This window comes from Callospermophilus lateralis, chromosome 3 (assembly GCF_048772815.1).
Source record: "Callospermophilus lateralis isolate mCalLat2 chromosome 3, mCalLat2.hap1, whole genome shotgun sequence".
Lineage (NCBI taxonomy): Eukaryota > Metazoa > Chordata > Mammalia > Rodentia > Sciuridae > Callospermophilus > Callospermophilus lateralis.
The window spans coordinates 148,028,258-148,045,351 of NC_135307.1; the positions used below are offsets into that span (position 1 = coordinate 148,028,258).

A 17,094-nucleotide genomic window follows, 5' to 3' on the forward strand; every position below is an offset into this window, starting at 1 on the left:
AAATGATACAGATTCTTCCACCATAGCAACAAAACAGTTGTACAAAAAGACAAGAGAAATAGATGGAGAACCTATAAAATGAAAGGCAGAAGAGGATTATAAAATATATTAAGCTATCTCAATATATGAACCTTATTCGGATCACCATTAAATTAAGGACACCAACCTGGGGCAATGAAATCTCTATCTGGGTATTTAATGTCATAAAGAAATGATTACTATTTTTTAGTTGTGATAATAGTATTGGAAATATTTTTAATATAGAGTACCTGTATTTTAGAGATACATATATGGACTATTTTAAGAGGATGGTATGAGGTCAGATTTGCTTTAGAAAAATCTGGAAAATATATAGTAATATATATATACTGCCATCCACAAATGGGTAAACCCTGGTAAATCTGAATCTGGTGATAGGCACATGATGACAGGTATAATATTCCCTTTGTTTTTATATGTGCTTGAATTTTTTATGAAAAAAAATTAAAAGAATGGATCTTTCAAAGCAATGTTATTTTTTAGCAGATTTAGGCAAATCTCATTGTTAAAGAACATTATTTCTTCTGCTCTATGCTATTGAAGTAGACAACAGGAAGAAGTAACAGAAAACAAGAGAGGAAGTATCAAAAAAATCATTCTAATTTGCAGATGGTATGATTACATGCCAGGAAATTAAAAAAAAAAAAAACAGCTAAAATTCTATTTTCAAAAAAAAAAAGGAAAGAAAAGAATTCATTAAACCAATAGTTTCAAATTTACCATGTAAAACAAATAAATATCTTTATTTGTACTTACAAATGCAACAAGTTAGAGGAAAAAAGGAAATAAAAGATAACATTTACAAAAACAATAAAAGTTATAAAATGCCAAGGAACCAACAAAAAGATATGTATTGGATTTTTACAAATAAACTTTCTGGATGAAGATAAACAAGCTTGAAGAAATGTAAAGATAATCCTTTTCTGTCTGGGAAGAGTCTATATTGTAAAGCTGACAATACCCTCCTTGCTTAGTAGGTGAGTTTCATGGGTGCCAAATAAAAATGCAGGGAAGGTGTGAAAAGGCACAATGGTGGCGAGGCAGAAATGAGTCACCTGGTGATAAAATGCACCCCATGTCCCCAGCCAATAAAGCAGCCTGGGTCTGGAGCCAGGATGGAGAGTCCCTTTATCCCACCCAGAAACAAGTCCAGTCAGACATGGAACAGGCAGTTTTCCAAACCCTGAGGGAAAGATGACTGAATACCTTGGGCACAGCTGGCTAGCTATTTGGAAAAAAAAAATATGCTCAAAATGTAACTCTTTCTGTATCCATATACCAAAATAAATTCCAGACAAGTCAAATATTTAATCTAGAATAAAATTATAGAAGTTCTGGAAGAAACTTTTTTATTAAAAAATAATCTTAGAATTGTGAAGGTCACGCTCACTTCAAAAATTCAGTGACATCAAAGGAAAAAGACTGATACATTTGATTTCACAAAATGTTCAATAAAGTTAAAAAATATATATGGTATACAACAAAACAAAGACAACAGTAAACTGGGAAAAAACTTTAACAATATAAATCAAAGTGCTCATTCCCTTTATACATAAATTAATACAAATTGATTTACAAAACCACCCAAGTCCTGGTGTCTTGAGCTGGGGACAGGGGTGGAGGAAGTGGTGGGGGAAATGTTGGCCAAAATATACAAACACCACTTAAAGACAAATAAGTCCTGGGATCTAAAGTACGGCATGGTGAGTGCTGTTAACTGCCCTCCATGTCCATGGGTTCCATATCTGAATTCAAACAATTTTGGGTTGAAATATATTTTTAAATTGCATCTGTACTGAACATGCTCAAACTTTTTCTTGTCTTTATTCCCGACTCAATAAAGAATAAAAACTCCTTACATAGCCTACACGTTTTGTAAAGTGTTTTTAAGTAATCTAGAAATGATTTAAAGTCCATCAGAGGATACACAAAGGATATATGCAAACACTACACTGTTTTCCATATGGGACTTGAGCATCTGAAAATTTGGTTTCTAAGGGGGTCCTGGAATAATCACTCTTTGGTACCAAAGCATGACTGTGTTATGGTTTGGATACAAGGTGTCTTCCCCAAGAGCTCATATTAGGCAATACAGCAATGTTCATAAGTGACATGATTAGATTATGAGATATACAACCCGATCACTGGATTAATTGATGAATTAATAATTTAAATGGATTACTGGTGGTAACTACAGACAGGTGGGGCATGGATAGAGGAAGTAGGTCAACAGAGAAATGCCCCTGGGGATTTTGTCCCTGGCTCTCCTCTCTTTCTGACTCTGTCTCCTAGCTGCCATAAGTTAAGCAGCTTTGCTTGGCAGTACCCTACCGCCATGATGTTCTGCCTCACCCAAGGTCCAGACTAATGAATGAGCCCACCATGTACGGAGACCTCTGAAACCATGAGCCCAAAAGAAACTTTTCTTCTTCTAAGTTGTTCTTATCAGGTATTCTGGTCACAGCTACAGAAAGCTAACTAACACAGACTTAGAAATTTGCTAAGAGAGTAGATCTTAAGTGTTATTACACACATAAAAGTTAACTATGATAGGTTATGGGTGTGTTAATAAGATGGACTGTAGAGATCATTTCACAATGTGTACATGTATCAAATTTCATGTTGTACATTTTAAATTATATAATTATTTGCCAATTATATATCAAAAATATCAGGAAGAAATCAAATAAAAGAATAGGCACAGTATATTTCTTTTTATTTTTAAATATTTATTTTTTTTAGTTGCAGTTGGACACAATACCTTTATTTTATTTATTTATTTTTTTATGTGGTGCTGAGGATCAAACCTAGGGCCTTGCATGTGTTAGGCGAGTGCTCTACCGCTGAGCCACAGCCCCAGCCCAGCACAATATATTACATGGTTTAGATTTTAGATGTCCCCCAAAGGCTCAAGTGTTAAAGGCTTGGTCCCACATGACAGTACTATTGGGAGGTGGTGGAACCTTTAGTACTTGGAGCTAGTGGGAGGAAGTTAGATCATTGGGAGCACGCCCTTGGAAGGGAGATTGGGACCATGGCTCCTCTTCTTCCTCCCTCTTTGCATCTTGGTAGCTGAGAGGTAAGCAGCTCGTTTCCACCATATATTTCTGCCTCGCCACAGGCCCAAAATGATGGGGTCAAGTGACAATGGACTGAAACCTCTGAACCTATGAGCCAAAATAGAGTTCTCCTCCTTATAAGTTGACTGTTCCAGGTATTTTGTCACAGTAACAGAAAGCCCACTAACATGTGATACATACAAGTCAAGCTCAGGAAAAAATAAAAAACACAAACAGCTTATAAATACATTAAGTGGTGTTTGATTTCACTTATGATGAAAGATATGCACATGAAATCAAAAAGATATCCCTCTATGCCCATCAGCCTGGGCATAGTATTGGTGACTGTGGAAGTACTCTCATTCACAACCAAGGGTACTACTGTCCACTGTCCCCTCTTGGGAAGGGTACTTGGGACATGTCCATCAAAGTTTATATGCTCCTGTGCTCTGTAATCCTGCTTTATCCAGAAGTTGCTTCTGTGAAAGAATTCACACCTGAACACAAAGACATATCCTTGAGACTACCTACTGCTATGCTGACTGGCAACTGATTGACAGTTGGTACACAATAGGTTGGTTAATACTCCATTTATGTCCATGGAATAGATCCTGGGCTTAAATAACCAGGTCGACTTAATATCTCCAAAGTCTGCCAGAAAGTAAAAGAGCAAAGTGCAGACCCATGTGGCTAGTGCAATATTTATTTAAAGAAAATGGTCTACGTAGGCTGGCATATTTCTACACCACAAGACCCCCACTCCCTGGAAGGATTCACAAGCAATTTAGCAGTGGTGTCCATTGCAGAAAAGAATTGAAATGAAATGAACTGGTCTGTAATGAAAGTTTTCTATCATGTACAGGCAGGAAAGGAGGACATTTCATGGGGATCTCCAGGGTAGAATTCATTTTTGCCTCTGTGACTCCTGATCTGATCCAAGCATTATTTTTTTTTCAAAATCTTTAAAAATCTCTACCAGTGAATAAAAGTTCCTATTATAAAATATATCTAATCCTTCCTCCACAGACAGCATAGAGTACTAGAGAAAAAAAATCACCTTGTTTGCAAAAATGGAAAGTCATTTTACTTTTCATAACCCCTCTTGGGAATGTCCATGTCCCTCTCGTCCCATAGATCACCTTAAACCTGTCCTCCAGCCAATAGCATCCCCAAACCATATCAGTTCTGGATTCCTGGCCTCACGGAAGAGGAGGAGGCATGAGGTGTCTTCAAATTAGGGGTTGTTTCTGAACGGTTTGCTCCAGTTGCTTATTTTAAGAAAAAAAAACAAGTCTCTACTCCTAAGCACCCATTTTGTGAAACCAAGAGGATGGCTTTATCCCTGAGAGAAGGACAGTATGAGGGGTGACCTCAGCCCCAGGCCCAGAAGTTCCAGTGATTGGGGTCCCCATTCTTCCAGGTGGCCAGAATATAGGCGTGGAAAGTTGACAGGTTGTACTGAGAGCGTTAAGACCCCAGGGCTGCTGGAAGCCCTGCAGCAGGTAGGCAGGAGCCTACAGCTGTGGGCTGGGTGGTGGGTTTCAGGACATCTTTCGTGAGCTTTGCCTGTTAGATTGGGAAGAGCACAAATTGTGAGGGACAGAACATGATTTAGTGGTCTTTGCTATTTTGTAATAAAATTGCCATTGTTAAGTTCTGTTGCTTGGGACCAATACCAGCCTTTTGGTTTTAAAAAGTGCATGTCTACCTTTATAGAAAAGTTAGACTTACATATATTTGTTCAGACGTGAGGACCCTCAGGCCCCCTGGGACTCATGCTGTTGCTAGCCTCCATATCCAGCAGCAGGGGACATCCTGAAAGTGCCTGCCCTTCCTCTACACTTCTGGATCCCTCCCCAGGGTGAGGCAGTGAGTCCTATGTGCAATTATCACTTTCCAAAGAGATTTTCTCTGCAGTATGAACCTTCCTGGTCTCAGAGGATCACCTTACTCCAAGCATTTTCCATGGGGCAGGGGGGTGGTTCCTGGGAATGCCTCTGGTGAGAGAGGGCTGTGCCTCTGGGAATGAGAGGGCCCAAGAACTCTGATATCTGGAACGTTCTCCTCCAGAGAACTCCTGGGAATATGAATGGTATGTCTTCTCTAAGCTAAGACTTTTCCTTACCAGCTGCAGCTGAAGATTGCTGAGGCAGTATGGTGTGGGGGGTGATGACCTGAGACTTGAGCGTGAGTCCCAACCCCAGCTCTGCCACTCACTACCTGGCAACCTCAAGTCCTCAACTTATCCTTGCTGAGCCTCTGTTTCCTCATCGACACCAGCCCCTTTTGCTTACTGTTATCCCAGAGATCAATGAGTTGATATATTTAAAACCCTTAGGTTTTTATAACTGGCTCAAAATAAGTAGCTGACAGGTTTTACCAATTGGTTTTATCAGTTTAGGTCCTGGGGATTGAACCCAGGATCTTGCCTATGCTAAGCACACACACTAATCATTGAGCTATGTCCCCAGCTAAGAAGTTATGTTGACAACATGGGTCAAGTCTAGGTCCTACCCTTCATCAGCTATGGGACATCAGATGAGTGACTTTAACCTCACTGTGCCCCAATTTTCAAACCTATAATGTGTGGTGGAAAGTATCTACTCCTCATGTGGTGGTTGAGCAGGTGACAGGTTATAGACCTGGCACACAGACAGCATCTGAAACACTAAGCCCTATACATGTTAAGATGAAGATGCTCTCACTTTAATTGTTGGTGTTGTTTTTAATTATCATGAACAGCTATCTAATCTGAAATGAGGCATAGATTGGAGGGTCAGAGGCTGTCCCTCATTAGTACTCCAGGAAAGCCTCCTCCAGGCAACTTCTCAGACAAGGATGTGGTGGAAAGCCCACTTCTCTGCTGTATTCACATGGGCTCTTCCCAGTTCTTCTGATATTCCATCTCAGTACTAAATGGCCACTGGGGTTTGAAATGCTCATCACCTGAAGCAGGTGTTGCAGAAGACACCCGAGGGCTAGGTCACTCAACACTCATTCCCAGACAGTCTCCCCTCCTTCATGGAAAACAACTTGAGTCTCCAGCCAACACTAAAATTTGTGAGCTGTCTGGTGACATAGATCTGGCTAAAGAGAGATAAGGAGAAGTGTGCTGAAGAGATCTCCAAGGTCTTTCAATATTCAGCTGAACATTTAGATTCAGGAGTTCTCTAATATCCATCTAGTCATGGAGCCATTTACCCAGAGGGAAGAAGACAGAATGCAACTGGCCTCTAATCTCTTCTACAGGAATCCATACAGAAGCCCATGTAATGTCCACACAGCTAATCTCAATGGATCCCTGGATGGTGGCTATGAGGATTCAAAAGCCCATCAAGAAGATGTGTGAAAATCATCCAGTTTTAGAGCTTCATATTCTCAGGAGCCAATATCTTTTATAATCACTCTCTGGATGTAGCTTTCAGGATCCCCTCAAAGGGACATGCCTGCCACTGTGGGAAGCCCAAATCTCTGACACTTCTTTAGTATTAAAATTCCCCCCCTAAAAATACAGTATACCAATCAGAGTCATCTTTGCCATAGCTGTACTTCCTAGTGACATAGTTAAAAAATTACCTCCCAGGTTAATTAGGGAGCAGATTAAGAAAATAATGGAAAGTCAGATTCTTGTGCAAAAAAAAAATCATTCATTCTTTATCTATAGTAAATCTTTGATTTCTTAATACAAAGGGGAAGACAATATAGCTGGTTTGTACCTTTGGCCTTCTTTCTTCTTCCTACCTGGATCAGGAAATAACAGCTGTAGCTATCCAGACATTGTGTTATGATGAGGTGACAAGCTTAAGGACAAGTCCAGGTGAAGCAAAAATGCTGATCCTGACATCATAAAGCCACTGAATGAGCAGCCACTCACCTATAGACTTCTTTGTGCTAGACACATAACTCCCTGCTTATTCAAGCTAAGATTGGGTGTTTTGATACTTGGCAACTAAATGCATTCCTAACTGGTCAAGGTGCTTAACTTCAGGATGTCCTTTCACATTCATTATATTCTGGGTCTTATGTCATCCTATGATGCGCTCTTCCTATTGCTAAGTAGGATTTGGGTCCATTGCTGAATATGGATTTTCTAACGTAAAGGGATGTAGTTTTCCTGAAGGTCACTTTAGAGCTTCTCTCCCACTGGAACAATTCTAAATTAAGATTGTTCACTTTGGTGTGAGCTGGTCATAAGCAATTTCAGACAGTCTGAATGAGTCTGAAGCATCCAGCCTTGTTTTGATTTGGTCTGGAAGAGTCTAAGGTGGTCCAGAGAAATGAGTCTTCCGGAATGCTTAGTAGCTAGAGACAGGCATCATAGGCATTAACACTGTTTCCAGATGGCTCTCTACTCCTCTCTCTTGCAGGTATAATACTGGTCTAGAAGCCAGAAAAGTTTTATGTCCAAATCATCTCCCCAGACAGTTTGAAGAGGTTCTTTCCAAATGATGCCATTATTCATTGAAAAAAAAAAAAAAAAAACTTGTTAGATTCACAGACCTAATTTCACTACAGCAGCAGGGCTGGGGCACACCCACCCTGGCTCCTGACCACTGGGGAAAATGGTGCAGAGATGTGCTGCTTATGAGATGTTGCCTGCTATAAATCAGGAACCAAATCAAACCCTACTGCAAGAAGACACAGGGATATGGGGGTCTCTTCCTGCCGGTTATTAGGTCCTGGAAAACTACAACTAACCAGTTGACCTGGAACCCTCATAACCTCTTATGACTTGATGAAGATGAGTTTGAGCGATTTGGAACCAAGAAAAACGTACCTAAAAACACATGTACATTGCTAGACATTTGAACCTGTTTGCACTGATCAAAATGGAGTCGAGTCTCTTTGGATTCTAAGTATTGATTCTGACAACTTAAAACTGATTTTCATCCAATTTGAGCAATTTAGCCAGTCATAATAGGAAAAATTGGTTTGAATTGATTGATTCATTTTAAACTGGTTAGAACTGGTTGAACCCGGTTCAAACAAATCCTTTAAAGGGTAATTTGGGGATGGGGGCATGTTCAGTTTCCCAGGTTTTAGTTGTTTACTAAAAAAGAAGAGGGGGAAAAATTTTAAAGTCATTAATTTTGAAGACCAATTACTTTACTTCCATAAATATTCATATGAATTAATTACCAGCTTATTGAAAGAATTAATAAAATCACACTGCTTATTATAACACATTAGCAGGGGCAGGAGACCTCCTCCTGGTCCAGAGAAAGATCCTACTTAAGAGGCTTTTTGCTCTGATGTTGGAGCAGAAGCAACCCACAGGAGCTCCCAAAAGGAGGCTGTGGGGACACCTGATGCACTGCAGCCCACACAAAGGCAGGTTTATCAACAGCCAAGCAGGTGTCCCCTACACACACACACAAAAAAAAAAGTGACACAAAATAGATCAATCAGTTTTGTTCTTCACCGAATGTGAACATGTACAATAAGCCTCCTCAAAAACACAAGGGCGGGTAAAGGGAAATGAAGGGTTTAAAAAAAGAACAACAGCTTGGGTTTGGAAGCCATTACATCCACCCTGATCAAAAGCATTAGTTCATAATTAGCTGCTTATACAGACACATTTCAATCTATTAATTCAGGCTTTGGTGTTATCTGTGATACAATTAATGAGGGTGTAATTAAATGAATGGTCTACTGTTCCTTGTATCAAAGCAGGCAAATGGGCTGGACCTCCCTTCCCCACTCAATGAGAGTTTCTGCAGCCCTCAAAGAACCAAATGCTCAAGCACCTTGCTGGAAAAGGCGCTTTCTAGACAAGCTCTGCAGGAGAAAACCACAGACAAAAGCACCATTTGTTTTGACATAAAATGCAACTACCCCTGAGAGATAAAAGTCAAAGTCACTTACCAGCCACAAAACTTGGAAATGATGCCACCTTCTTTGTCTGTTAGGAGATAGGAAAAAATGAGACATACACTAGTTGCAAACAGATGGTCCATAGAAATTAGGCTAAGATGTGTACCATCACAGGAAAAGCCTAACCCCATGAGTGGCTGTGTTCCCAAGAAGTCATCTCTGTATAGAAAGCTAGTCTCATGCAGGCAGCATGATGCTTGGCAGAGACACTAAAGCACACCCTCTAAAACTCAGGGACCCTCAGGTCAGCATGAAACAGCTAGAAGGGAGCCCAGAGACCATACAACCCAATGACTCTCCAACTGATGGGCATATGAACTTTCTGAGCATGTCTTTAAAAAGCAAGATAATAGAGAATGGATGCCACTCCATGGTGGGGCATAGTTATTTCATCAAAGCTAGAACATCTCATATAAATTATGCTACCCAGAGAGGGGAGATAATTTGCTTAAGAGCTCATTTTAATAATCTCCAACATTGCAGGGCTACTTTATATGGAATAATTTTTTTAAACCATGTTGTTTGAATTAGAACCATGGTTCTCAACCAGGATGATTTTTCTCCCCCAGGGACATTTGTCAATGTCTGGAGACATTTTTAGTTGTCATAACTGGGCTAGTGAGTAGGAGGTACTGGCATCTAGAGCGTAGAGGTCAGTGATGCTTATAAAAATCCTACAGTGGTCCAAAACTACCCCTAAAAGCCAATGGTACCACTAGTGTAAAACACAGATTTCAACATGTATATCGAACAGGGTAGAATGGGTTCCTACAAGATCGAGGAGCATCAATGATCCCACACACACCATCAGCAGCACACGAACACTTTGTGGTGTGACTGCAAATCATCAAGGAAGTCCCTTTCTTCTCTTCTCCCAGGCCAGAGCACCCTTACCTCCTCCCACCCAAGTTTGCTAGACCTGAAAACGCTCTCCCCAGATATTGGGTGAGAAAAGAAATTTACCGAGAGTGAGTGAACTGTGATGGGGTCAGCAACTCCATCATGAGGACCCAGCCCCAGAACTCTCACCCTTGGAAAAAATTACCTCTGGGATGTTGTTATTATCAATGGGTCCATTGAGATCAGAGCGCTGCTGCTTCCTTGGCTGCTCCAAACCATTGCATACCTAGAAACCAGGAAGTTAAAAATTGTAAAGTTAAAGATTTTTATGTTAGAGAAATGAACCAGGATACAAAACGTGAGTATTGGATGGGATTCAATTTTACAAAATGCATGCATTTGCAGGTACGCAGTTGTATATGTGTACGAATGTGTACGTGCATACATGCATATTCAATTAAAGTGTAATGTTGATATATGTGCTTTCTACTTCTCAAAAGTTTTTTAAAATTGTTTTAAAATTTTATGGTTATTGTTATTTTAATTGTAATAAAATACATATAACATTATTTACCACTGAACCATTTTTAGGTGTATGATTGAAGGGCATTGAGTACATTCACATTGTTGTACAAACATCTCCAACATACATTTCCAGGACTCATTTCACCTTACAGAAGGAAAACTCTGTGCCCACTAAACAACACTTCCCCATTCCCTTCTCCCCTTATCCCTGGCAATCACCACTCTACTTTCTGTCCCTCTGAATTTTACTACTCCAAGTACCTCAGAAAAATGGGATCATTTGGTGTTTATCCCCTTGTGACTAGCTTATGTCATTTAGCATGTTGCCCTCAAGGTTCATGCATACTGGGGCCTAAGTTGTGGCTCAGTGTTAGAATGCTTGCCTGGAATGCGTGAGGCACTGGGTTTAATTCTCAGCACCCCGTATAATAAATAAAATAAATGTCCATTGATAACTCAAAAAAATAAAATAAAAAAGATTCATCCATATTATATCAGGTGTCATAATTTCCTCCCTTCTTAAGGCTGCATGACATCCCATGATATATATGTACCAAACTTTGTTTATATACTCGTCCATTAATGGATGCTTGAATTGTTTCCACCCCTTGGCTACTGTGAATGATACTGCTATGAACACAGGCATGAAAATGTCATTGCAATCTTGCTTTCAATTCTTTTGGATATATAACCACAAGTGGAATCACTGGATCACATTGTAATTTTTTAAAATTTTTTGAGAAATGTCCATACTTCACACATTCACACATACAGTGCCAAAGGGTTAATATCATATTTTTTAAAAACCCTAAATTGGTGGATGAGAATAAATGCAGAAAACTCTGTCGGGTGCACTTTGCTGTTTTTAGGGGCACTTAGAGCAGGTCAGTATTTTGCCCTCTTACGTAGAAGCTCCCCAGAGTAGTTACCTGCCCACGGGGACTTCGTTTCCTGAAGACTTATGCTACCTTACTGAGGGCTAAAGGGAACTATCCATCTCCAAGAAAACTCCCAAAGAAACCAGCTTACCAATCAGCAAATGAAACTGGGTTCATGATACCCCTCTTACAAATGCAAAAGCTGGGGGTGGCATCTAATTTTTCAGCAAAGGGAGGGCCAAAGACTCTATGCAGCTCTAGGGAGGAAGCAACATGAGACTGTGGCTCCCCACAAGATTGGGAACAGGCCAGCCACTGTGTCTTTATGAGACTTCAGGACAAGGCTCATGGGTAGGCCAGGGGGCACTGGCTGGATGTCTGCACCCCCCACATTGCACCCATGGAACTCTCTGGTGCTGGGCCACCGTATGGCGCGCCCTCCCTAGGCTTGACCTCGTTCATGACAGCATTTCCTCTAACTCCCTCCCGAGTGAGCGCTGCTCATCACCATGACAACCACATCTCATGATAAACAGCCAGGGTTGATTTTGAAAGAGGCAGGGGGTGGGCCTGTGATGTTTCTCCTTGGGAAAGCCCATCTGGTGCTCTGATTTTCATATTAGTGGGCTGAAAGGGAGGGCTGGCAGCACAGAATGCAGAACCTGAAATTCACATGGTTCGAGGCCCAATGTGGATTTGGGGCTCCTGGCTTCTTAAGTGAAAAATGTTATTTAAATCCTGTTGTGCCTTTCCCCAAGTATAGCAGCCAGCCACACCTCAAAATAAGAAACCAGCCAGGATTTTCTCAACCCCCGCCCATACCCAACAGGGACAAGAAGGTCCCATCCCTTACTAAGTAACTACCATGGGGTATTCTCAATGCCAGTAGCTGGAACCTGTATCTGTTACCCACCCAGAGAACACGGTGGGGTAAAGCAAATGAAGTGAAATATGCTCTTGGGGTGGGGAAACCCCTCCTGTGGAGATGGGATGAGAGAAAATTAATATGCAGGATGGCATGGACTGGTGATAACATGCTAGAATCCAGGGACAGTTGTCCAGGGCAGAGATAAATGCCCTTAATAAAAATATACTAATGTGAATAAATCATTCTCATAAATATCTTGGCTCCAGTTAGTGCAAACTAAAGGTTGGGTTTTTTTTTTTTTTTCAAAGTGTCAATTTTGATTTGTCTGCTTGATTAAACTGAAAACACAGCAATATAACCTGCATTACTTTGGATGAACTAACAACAAACTAGCACCCACCCACTCAACTCACACCATCTGTAATAAAAGTAGAAAGTTTCCAAGCATTCTCCTGAATTACAAGCATGTTTGCAGCTCAAGTTAGGGACAAAGAACATCAGCTCAAAGCCAGCTCACAGTGAGTCCACTAGACTGTCACATCTACCCCCCCCAAACATGACCCCATGACAGAGAATCCCCAGGGCTAATGAATGGCTCAGTTAGCCAATGGCCTTCTCTGGGAATCAGTTCAAATTTCCTTTTTTCAAGAGTCGGTCATCCCTGCTCATCTGGTCCGCCAACAAAGACATCTTCCTCCATCCAACCTAGCTGCACAATGAGACATCCGAGGACAGACGGGCTGAGAGCATTAAACCCCAGGGTCAGCTTGAAGGTCTAACTCAGATCATGGACATCTTCTTTCAAAAGTCCTTGAATCTACCTCCTGTCACAGATGTGCCTCAGAAAAAAATTACAACCCTTGTTCTTTTCCTTCTGTTCCTCTTACAATTCAGGTCACTCCTGTGATATTTATCTTGAGAACGGGAGCTTGGGTAAAGTATTTATTCTTTTAATAGTTACTCCCACGAGGGTGATCATTTTCTCAAAGCAGAGCCATGGCTTAAAAGTATCATGACAAAAGACATTAGGGACACCAGCTGGTCAGTCAGTCTGTCCTTTAAAAACCCCTAAGCAGGCCTGTGAATGGGAGAGAAGGAGGAAGGGAAGAGACACCTCTCCTGAACCCCTGTGTCCACAGATATTTCATAGAATACATCTATACCAAAACTTACTCATTATTTTTATGAAATATAATTGTTATCCATTTTTTTAAATCATGGTAAAATGTGCATAGCATAAGTTTTACCCTCTTAAGTTCTCCCTCTATTTTTTTTCCATGCTGGGATAGAACTCAGGTTGTCAAACGTGCTAGTTGTACCACTGAGCTACACCCCTGACCCCTCTTAATTACTTTTAAGTGTACAACTCAATGATGTTTAACTACATTTATAATGTTGGGCAATTATCACCACCATCCATCTCTGTAACTTTTTGTCTTATAAAACTGAAACTCTATACCCATTTGAAATTCTGATTCAACTGGGCATCTGTATTGTTATTTGCTAAACCTGGCAGCCTTATGCGGGGACTGACAGGCTGGTTCTTCCACTTAGGCCTGGCTTTGTTCTCTGTGCCTGGTCTGCTGAGCTATCTCCTCCCCCACTGACCATTTGGACCACCTGGATGTATCTACTTATCATCATTCGCTCTCTTTTCACAGAGCCCTGAAAAGGGGAGGCACTGAATGTTTTGTTCCCAGCCCAGCATTTTGGAGCAGAATTGTATTTTTCCAAACTCACCTCTGCAATTCAACCCCTTATCAAGCACCTTCCAAAGACAGCCAGCTCCAGTAACTACTTGTCGTGCAGACAGCACTGGGCAAAGCATCTCTTATTGAGAGCAGGAAGATGTGTACAACAATGGCCCTGACCTGGCACGGTTCATGGGCCCATACGGAGACAGAAATCAGCACTCCTGCCAGCTTTAAACCCTCCATGGGATAAAACAAGGTATAAACAAGTACACATGTGAACAAAAGAGATGAGGCCTGAGAGAAGAAGAGCCCAGAGATCACCCAATCAAGGTTTTTTTGTTGTTGTTGTTTTCATTTTGGAGTAACCAGCATGTGTGGTGGGCATGAAAACTGTCCTGCCATTGTAGAAAGCATCTGTAATTCCTAAAAGAGGAATTGTTTAATGCTAAATGACCATATAACCCAGCAATTCCACTCCTAGCTATGTACTTCCAGAAGCTGAAAACAAACATCTACTCAAAAAAACTTGTGTACACATGTTCATAACAGCACTGATCACATTAGTCAAAAGTAGAAACGACCCAAATGTCTAGCAGCAGGTGAAAGGAAGAACATAATATGGTCTATCCATCCTATGGAGTATCATTCAGCGCCCCACAAGGAATGAAGTATCGACACCCACTACAACATGGATGAACCTGGAAAACCTGTTAAGTGAAAGAAGCCAGACTCAAAAGGCTACAGATTATACGATTGAATTGATATGACATACAACAAGTAGACAAATCCCAAGAGAGAGAAAACATATTTGTCATTTCCAGGGGCTGGGGGTGGGAATACTAGGGAGTGACTACTTAACAGAAAATGAATCTTCTTCTGGAGTGATGAAAACATTCTGGAAGTGGACGGTGGTGGTGCTTGCATAGCACTGCAGTAAAGGTCATTGAATTGTTCACTTTAAAATATTTACAATAACTAATTTTATGTTATGTATCTATTACTACAATTTTTTAAATATGGGGGTCAGCAGGTATAGCTCCATGGTACAGCAGATGTGTAGCATGTGCAAGGCCTTAGGTTTGATTCCCAGCTCTGTAAAAAAATAAAATAAAAAAATAATAATAATCATCATCATCTCCATAATCCTTCTGCCAATGGATCTACTAGCTGACTGCAAATACTTGCAATTTTTCCATCCGACTAATCTAAAAGCAAGAAAGCCCATGTACATGGAGTTGAATGACAACAACCCACCAGAACTAAAAAGCAATCACTTGGCTTTATTGGCAGCTCGAGCCTGTGGTTCTCCTGAGGGTCTGACCTGGGACATCTCCTGAATTCCCCTAGCTGCCCCTCACTTATCTTTGAGCCCTGTACACACATGCTGAGAAAACTAGCTTGACATATGAAAAAGGAATGAAACAAAGGTGCCCAAGTCAAAAGGAAAGTAAATGTCCAGTACTAAGTCAATATTGGGCTTCAATTTCCAGGGGGCATTTTCTGTATTTAACTTCAACAAGTCTGTGCAGGCTGTCATGCCCAGCATGGAATTGCTAGTACAAGATCTCTATTCTCCTAATAGGAAAAGGAGTCCTTTGTTTCAGTCAATATAATTAGTTCTAAATCCTAAATAACAAACAGCTGCATTTAGACTCAGAGGCACTGCCTATGGCTGCAGACATTAAAACAAAGACCTATGATTCAGAATTTGAGAAACAAGTTTCACTAGGTAATATACAAAGAAGACTCCAATATTTCAGTTAGTTACTACTAAATCTCCCTGCTCAACTTTTATATTTGCTTTTCTTAAACTTGTGGGAAAGGACAGAGAATAGTAGCATTAGCAGTGATTGTAATGGTAGATGGTTCTTGATTTACGATGTTTAGATTTTTGATGATTTTATTTTATAATGGTATGAAAGCAATACTATTTAGTAGAAACTACTTTTAATTTTTAATTTGAATCTTTTCCGGGGCTGTGGGCTCTGCAGTCCAATGGTCTCTCACGATGCCAGGCAGCAGCAGCCAGCCACAGCTCCCATCAGCTGTGCCATCCGGAGGATAACCAAACAACACTCTCTAGTGTGCTGTGTTGCTAAGCTGTGATGTTCAGTAACTTAGGAGTAGGTGATGCATTTTGGACTTAATGATATTTTCAATATATGATTTATGGGTTTATTGAAATATGACCCCATCATAAGTCAAGGCATATACATTTATTTTAATGATACTAAAAGGTATGACCTCAACCACTTTACAATAAGCCAGGAGCCTATGATTTATGTAAATAGTCCCAAGAGTTTTAATAACTTTTGTTCCTGATACTCCTGCCAAGATGGAATCATGTTCGCTACTGAACAAGACCTAGAAGCAGAGAAAGGAAGATTCCTCTTCCCACTCAAGATGTGATCTGCTACTCATGATTCATTTTAGCTTTTACATCCTCCTGAAACTTCCCAGAGATGTGTGGACCCACATCTTGTGACCACACACACCAGGGTCCACAGCCCAAATGGAGTGGCTACCTCCTCTCTGCTATGGATGGACCAAATTCATTCTGATTGGCAGAAAATAGTTTTGTTTGTTTGCATGATACTGCTTACACACAGTATCAGATGGGCTCAACTTGGTTTTAGATGATTCAACTGGGTTTTAGATGATCCAAATTGGCTCAAGAAAGTCAAGGACCCAAAACTTTTTCTTTTCTTTTTTTCTTTTATTATGGTAGATAAACATAACCTAAAATTAACCATTTTAACCACTTTTAGGTGTACGTACATTCGTACTGATGTGCACCCAGCACCCACCACCCATCTCCAGAACTCTTGCAAAACTGAAACTTTGCAGACATTAAACACTAACACTCCACTTCCCTCTCCCAGGCCCCTGGAAACACCATTCTACTTTCCGTCTCTATGAATTTGTCTACTCTAGGCTGCTCATAAGTGGATTCACCCTTATTTACCCTTTTGTGACTGGCACATTTCACTTAGCACATTTCACTGCCAATGGATCTACTAGCTGATTGCAAACACTTGCAATTTTTCCATCCAGCTAATCTTAGCATAACGTCTTCAAGGGTCATCCATGTAATAGCAAATGTCAGAATTTCTTTCCTTTTTAAGGCCAAATAATATCCTATTGTATGTAAAAAGCCTTTTCTTTCATACTTCATTACTATGACTGTGGCACAGAGCAACAAACAATCCTTCCACAAGTGCCTGAAAAATCTTAACAGCCCACATGATCTCTGCCTATGCTCAGATTACAGGTGATGGAATTCCCTGAGTTAATTCATTCTGTTTCATTCTTCTTGG

The 17,094-nt window shown here is 40.6% G+C and overlaps 1 protein-coding gene across 4 annotated transcripts in view; it reads right to left on the reverse strand.

Annotated features, from left to right (window-relative positions):
* The window catches only part of Apba2 (amyloid beta precursor protein binding family A member 2), a 63,871-nt gene that overhangs the window by 35,297 nt on the left and 11,480 nt on the right, over positions 1-17,094 (reverse strand). For all 4 annotated transcript variants that reach the window (XM_076848867.2, XM_076848865.2, XM_076848866.2 and 1 more), the window contains exons 2-3: positions 10,018-10,098; positions 8,964-9,000 (exon numbers count right to left, since the gene is read on the reverse strand). In XM_076848867.2, coding sequence (XP_076704982.1) covers positions 8,964-9,000; positions 10,018-10,098 — 118 coding nt within the window. The remainder of the gene's footprint in view (positions 1-8,963; positions 9,001-10,017; positions 10,099-17,094) is intronic.